General features: G+C 43.7%; 1 protein-coding gene across 6 annotated transcripts in view; it reads left to right on the top strand.

Moving 5' to 3' along the window:
• The window catches only part of rreb1a (ras responsive element binding protein 1a), a 70,633-nt gene extending 63,915 nt beyond the window's left edge, over nt 1–6,718 (top strand). For all 6 annotated transcript variants that reach the window (XM_046044471.1, XM_046044498.1, XM_046044461.1 and 3 more), the window contains one exon: nt 1,014–6,718. In XM_046044471.1, coding sequence (XP_045900427.1) covers nt 1,014–1,687 — 674 coding nt within the window. In that variant the 3' untranslated portion in view covers nt 1,688–6,718. The remainder of the gene's footprint in view (nt 1–1,013) is intronic.
• The last annotated feature ends 321 nt before the right edge of the window (nt 6,719–7,039 follow it).

Genomic DNA, 7,039 nt, shown 5'->3' with positions numbered 1-7,039 from the left:
ACACACACGACACACACACACACGACACACACACACACGCACACGCACACACACATGACACACGAGACTCACACACACACACGAGACACACACACACACACGAGACACACACACACACGAGACACACACGACACACACACACACACGCACACACACACACACAGACACACACGGACACACACGGACACACACGCACACGCACGCACACGCACACACACATGACACACGAGACTCACACACACACACGAGACACACACACACACGAGACACACACACACACACACACACGAGACACACACGCACACGAGACACACACGACACACACACGCACACGACACGCACACGAGACACACACACACACACACACACACACGCACACGAGACACACACACGCACACGAGACACACACACGCACACGAGACACACACACACACACGCACACGAGACACACACACGCACACGAGACACACACACGCACACGAGACACACACACGCACACGAGACACACACACACACACGAGACACACACGAGACACACACACACACGAGACACACACACACACGACACACACACATGACACACACACTGCAGTGCCTACTTTTACATTTAGTTGTTTATGTATTTATTTAAACTTTTGTGCTATTGTTTTAAAATTAATTTACTTTAAATGTCAAATTAATTGTTTATATAAACATCGATTTTTATTTTTTTTTATTTTTACATTTTTATTTTATAGATTTTTATATTTTTGACTGTTTTTTTATTTATTCATGTATTCATAATTTTTTTCATTAAAACTATTAACTATTCTTTCATTTTAATTTCTTATAGTTATATCTTTTATTTTAAGGTTACATTTACTCTCACATTACGCTGTTACCATGGACCTGCTGCATACACCTTAACTTGCAGGTCTTTCCAGCACACGTTTACTTCCGTTCTTTCCGTGTTGTTGTTGTTGTGGATCTACTTTCTGCGTATTAATCCCTCCCCCTCGCTCTGTGTCCTCCAGGTGAGCGGCCCTATCAGTGTCAGACCTGCGAGAGGACTTTCACCTTGAAGCACAGCCTGGTTCGCCACCAAAGGATCCACCTGAAGCCCCGTGGGGCCGACGGAGCCTCGGCCGGGAACGACGACGCCAGCGAGGACGGAGACTCCTGCACCCCGACCCCGACCTCCACCTGCCCGCCCTCGGAGAACGAGAGCGAGTGTGGCAGCGGCACGGCGGGGGCCAAGGAGCTGGAGCTGGAGGAGGAGGATGTGAAAGAGGAGGGTGACGGAGCAGAATCGGCCGCGTTGGAGGAAGAAAGCCCCTCGAAGCAAGCAGGGTCCGATGCGGATTCAGAACCACCGACCACGGCCGCTTCTGAAGACCCGGACGCTGAGGAAAAACCTGAACTTTCTGCAAACTCTGCGACACAACAACCTTCTGTTGACACAACTCCCAGCCAACAAGCTACTGACACAAAGACTAGCGACGACTCTTCAGCCAGCGACCTGAAGTCGACGCCCGAAACAAACATCTCCAAAGACCCCTCTCCCTCATCCTCCAGCTCTCTGCCGGAGGAGTCCGTGGCAGCTGCCCCCGCAGAGGGCTTCGTCCAGGGGCTGCTGGAGATCCACGCCAAGCCCCCTCTGGAGCACCTCCTGCCCAACGGAGAGCCTCCTCTGGTGGGGGCAGACTGAGGGGCGGCTCCCCTGGCTGTCTGAACCAACGTCACCACAGTGCCATACGACGGAAAGATGCTACACCATTGATGATGATCACGATGATGCAAAAACCAGCCCGGAAAACTTTTTTCATAGAAAGACGAAAACCTCGTTTTCTTGAAGTGCCTTACTACTAGTCCTACTTCTAAGAGATGTTTTTTGCTATATCTTTATCTGCATTATTACAGAGGATGGATCTAATTTTTATAGCTTTTTATGATGACAATGATTTGCATTACTATTTTTTTGTGCGGGAAATCTATATTTCAGCAATAAAAAGAATAAAATTATGATTTATTATGGTTCTAGATTCTGTTTGAGAATTGATGATCAACTTAGGAGACGCAGAGAGACCGACAATGACTGAGAAGGACTGTCGGCGTCTGCGTTTATTCTTCTGTATTTAAATCACAGCTGGGCTCCGCCCACACGGCAGAGGCCGAACAATCCCATTTTAAGATTTCAACCAGCTTTGGGTTTGAGAGCGAACCAGTCATGGTGGGGAACTTTCTTTTTGTCCGCCAGCCACTTCTCCTGCTCAACCATTTATTTTTGGATAAAGTCGAACCTGGAGGTGTGATGGCTGGCAGGATGCCAAAGCGGCTGGTCGGACCACGTTTCACCAGCAAACGGTGACTTCCACCGATGGCTGGTGGTCGCCTCTCACTGCGCGACAAAGGAAGCTTTTTGTAACTGGAAAATACAGAAAGGTCGGCGCCTCGTCGTCCTTTCGGCTCGCTTCCGCACCAATCCCCATCTCTCGGCTGGCTCAGAAAACACACAAAAAACATTCACGAACTTGTCAAAGTCGCATCAGATGCTTGTGTGAAAGAGAACTCTTAAAAGGGCTGACGTAGTGATGATCAGTTTGTGTTCTCCATGTTTGTTTTTTTTTTAAACCCATCACACTATTGATCCCTTTAAAGCCACCCTGTGAGTTGGTTTGCGTGTTAATAATTTCTCATTCATAATCATTCTCAGTTGATTCCATGTGTGTACAGAGAGTTGAACATGTGGCATGTGATGCTAGAGTATTTCTGTTTTTTTGCGTGTGTGCGTTTATCAGTGACATTTAGGTGTAGGGAGGGGAATTCTTGTGTTTTGTGGATTTTTTTTAAATAACTGAACAAATCAAATTTCTTTTGTTGTGTGAATGCGAATGTGTGTGACTCCCGCCTGTCTCTCATCGCCCTCTAGTGTTCATTTAGGGTTTATTACTGGGCCTCCAGCATGCTAACGTATATATCGCCACTAACACGTGACCCAGGTTCAGTTTACCTCTGCTTTTTAACTGCAACCATTAAAACAACAGATGAGCAACCCTTTAAATCCTATGTCTTCCTAAACGGGGCTAGCAGGGCTAATTCTGTGCTAACCTAGTTTCTACTGTGGGCCAACTCAGCGCTAACAAGGCTAGCCAAAGCTAACATGTTTTAACTGGCTTAGCTTGCACAATGGCGCAATCACAGCTAACCATGGCTAACTTGGTATCAACAACAGTGAAAAATAGAAATAGCAAGTGCTAAGTCTGGCGCACACACGAGAAAGACGGCGCCTACTTATAGCTTAGTCTTCACCACAGCGTGTAAAAGGGACGATACCAGCTAGCTGTAGTTATTAGCATGTGTTGGCTAAACAGACAACAGCCACAAGCTACCAAAGGCTAACAGACCAGATAACCGAGCTACCAATGCCTTAATTTGGTTTCTTTAATTTCTCCGGTTAGCTAGCCCTAGCTAGTTGACCTTGTCACAGTGGGTCCATAGATATCAACCACATGCTCAAAATACATGCTAACCAGGGCTACCTGACGAGAGTAGACACGTTAACCAAGCTACCAACAGATTAGCTCAGTTAACTAGGGCTATGCCCTAACTAGCTCCAAGTGGACCCTAAGGTATTATCAACAGAGTAAAACATGCTAGCTAGGACTTACTGACCAGACAAGTTATCAAGCTAACGCGTTGCTAAGCTTGTTAACAGCATGTCCAGCTAATAGCATATCTAGTTAGTCTACTTCCAGTATTATCTCTGCATCTTGAGTTGGCCCCGGATCGCTTTAGTCCTGTTGGTCCCTAATTAGCTCCATCTTCTCCTAAAGTGAAAGTCCATGTTAGGACCCTCTTTCCTGTTCCACACATTAACTGAATGCTCAGACTCCGTGTTGATGTTCCATCACTGAGGTTAGCAGCTATCTGAAGACACGTGGTTATGAATTTGGCGGTAGAGACAATCAGTTGTAATTTTCAAAAGGAGAACGGATACGTTTATTAAACTAAACCCGTCAGTTGAGCCTCGGTATGATTTCCAGAAGGAGCTAGATGACGGGGTGAATGTGACGGATGGTTGGGGGGGGGGCGTTGTGAGTGAACTATATTACCCTGCTGCACACAAACAAACACAAGTGAAAGGGCTTAGTCCACCCCCTCGCACCAACCGGCCATTTCCACAACAGAAAAGGGAGGTGATCGCTTATTGATCCTGATTCGGCAAACAGAGGGGACGGGTAGTGTGTATGTGTATTTTTCTTTTTTTTTGTGTGTGTGAAGATGAATATAGCTAATTTTTCTTCTTGTACATTTTCGTCTCTTTTGTTTATTTTGTATCAAGCAACCTCATAATCAAAACAAATCGAACCTCAGCGGCTCATAACGGAACTGTAAGGCAACAGCGACGGTCAGTTGTTGTGTCGGTCAAAAAGAAGTGAGAAATATTGAACAACCACAACTGGACTGGCTGACTGACTGGACGCTGCTGTGAACTGGCACTAACGACTTCCAAAACTACTACTACTACTTCTACTACTAGTACTACTACAGTGGAATATTGCGGCACAATCAATAGAGAAAGAGAATGAGAGAGTTTCCACTGGTTCAGGACTCCTGAAATCAGTCTCAGCACTTAGCAGCAGCGTGTTTGAAGACCATTTTTCTCTCGATCTAGGATAAAATATCTCCGATGTAGAGTGCCTTTACCTCTTCAGTCCCGTCCAAATGGACCCAGGACTCTCATGAATCAACTCCAAAGCCTTTCGTTTGGATCGAAAGTGAACTAAAGGAAGATCTAATGTCTCTTTTATCGCCTTAACACACTTCCTCCCTCCATCTTTGGAAGTAAAAGTTACGCAGGAACCGAACATTAAAGATATAGATTTCATACTGCAGAATGAGCAATGAGGTGTTTTATGTTTGGAGCAGACTGGAATAGAGCTCTGGAGGAAACCTCACTGTCATTCGTTAGCTTGTTTGCTAACGGAACAATAAGTTCTTGCAGCTCTCTTAAGTTCTTGAACCATTGATTTCTGACTCATATTTGCCTCCAAACCATGTTTTGCTTTTGCTGAGCAGTTTGTACTCCCACTGAGGAGGGTTTTTTAAAAAGTAGATGCTGCTGCTCAGCTACTAGGGTTCGTTAGCTTCCTCCATTTTGGGCTCTCTGTTTGCTGTTTTAGTTTAACTTTATTGAACCGCGTTAACGCAAGTCTTAATCGTGAAACCCCAAAAAGTAAAATCCGTTTTAACGCTGACATCTGCTGGGGAAGTCAGGCTACTACTGAATGGCTAATACGCTAACGGCCTTCACGCAAAGAAAGCGCTTTCTATTATTTACGACGTACGTCATAATTATGTGAGTCCTAATTTTGAATTGCGCTGAAATTCTGAGTTATTAATTTAAACTCCCATATCCGTGAAGAAACTCTCTCTTTCTCTCTCTCAGCTGTTTAATGTTAGCTCTCTCTGTACATCCCTCTCCCTCGGGTATATGTGTTAATGTACGCCTGACTCTGTGTGTGTGCACGGCCATATGAATACTGGACTTCCATTCGAATGCACATGGACTGTTTTTAAATGTATTTATTTGGAGCCCAGGTGTGTGTGTGTGTGTGTGTGTGTTTGTTTGGGTGCGAGTTGGTTTCTACAATGACTTGAGAAAAAGCCATGTATTAAAAATATCACATTTATGCTGCAGAACTGTTTTGAGGAACTGATGGTTTGTGTTGTGGACTAACCGGCTTGCCGTAGTGCGCGGCGGGCCAGGGTGCGAAATCGGACTAGCAATAAGAATCCCTCTGAATCCAAAAAGCTTTATGTAGATCTCCTGTATATGAGTTGTAAACGGACTGTCTGGGTCTCTTGGTTCTGTTGTTTATTATTAGTTTGGCTGAGAAATGATTTTTGTTGTTTTATTTTTTTTTCTCTCTGACATATAAATGCGTATAAAACTGTGAAAATCCATTGTGTTCAGTTAGAGGGTGAGTTTTAGGTTAGTTAATTTTTATTTTTTTGCATGTTAATCTAATTTGTTCAATTATGGATGATTTCTCCTTTCTCCATCTCGTCTCGCGCTACGCATATATAAATATAAAAATATATATAATCTCGCTCTCAGGGTCTTTCACAAATCCATTATTCGAAAAGCTTCATGTTCTTATTTCCTGAGTTGCAACTTGTTCTTTCCAAGTCTGGATTATTGTCTATATTTTATTTTCTTTTTTTTTTTTTTTTTAAATAATGATTCAGAACTGTCAATCACTACATTTAGCACTTGACTGTGAACTCGTCATCGCCTAACAGATAAAAGATGTTGTCGTATTTTGGTGTTTTAAAGCCTGAATATTGTTCCTCCGTTCTCCCCTCTCACTCGGACATTTGGTTCAAACCTTTTCTGTTTTTCTGTCTTGGTTTAACCCTCGTGCAAACTTTCTGTCCTGTTCGGAGGTCAAAGGGAACGTAGGAGAGGAGATTTAAAGCCTCCTCGAACACAAACACACTCAGATGCTGGACCTCAATCAGAAAGCATTAACACGCAGTCATGTGGAAAACGTTTTTTTGTTCTTTTGTTTGTGGTTGTGTTTCCATCCTTCCTTCCATCACCTCGTCTGTCCTCTGCTCCCCGTGCTGTTAGTAACACGTGACAGTGTTTCACAAAGTCAAGAGATGTAAACCTGTTCTGTATTCAACCCAATAAGCAATAAAGATTATATTAAGGAAAGGTGTGTGAATCAAATGCTCTCGATGGTTTTGTCTTTATTTACGCGGTTGTGAAGCACCACCGCTGCCCTGTCACTTAATCTGCATTTATTCACGTAGTTTTAGGGGTTGAAGTGTATTTTTAGACAATAAATTGGGTAAAAGTTTAGTTTTTTGGTCAGAGGTATGTGATTTGTTACTTATTATTGTGAAAAGGGAAGCAAAAATTAAACCCAAGTAAATAACTGTTTATTATTAATGTATTACTGGAAACTCAATATGTTGTCCTGGATTCTTGCCTGTAGACTAATTTTACATGTTTGAATTTTCATTGTACTGCTGCAAACTGACTAAGACT

The sequence above is a fragment of the Micropterus dolomieu genome, linkage group LG01 (assembly GCF_021292245.1).
Source record: "Micropterus dolomieu isolate WLL.071019.BEF.003 ecotype Adirondacks linkage group LG01, ASM2129224v1, whole genome shotgun sequence".
NCBI lineage: Eukaryota > Metazoa > Chordata > Actinopteri > Centrarchiformes > Centrarchidae > Micropterus > Micropterus dolomieu.
Note: the sequence above shows the minus strand (reverse complement) of the source record. Positions and strands in the feature narration are given on the sequence as shown.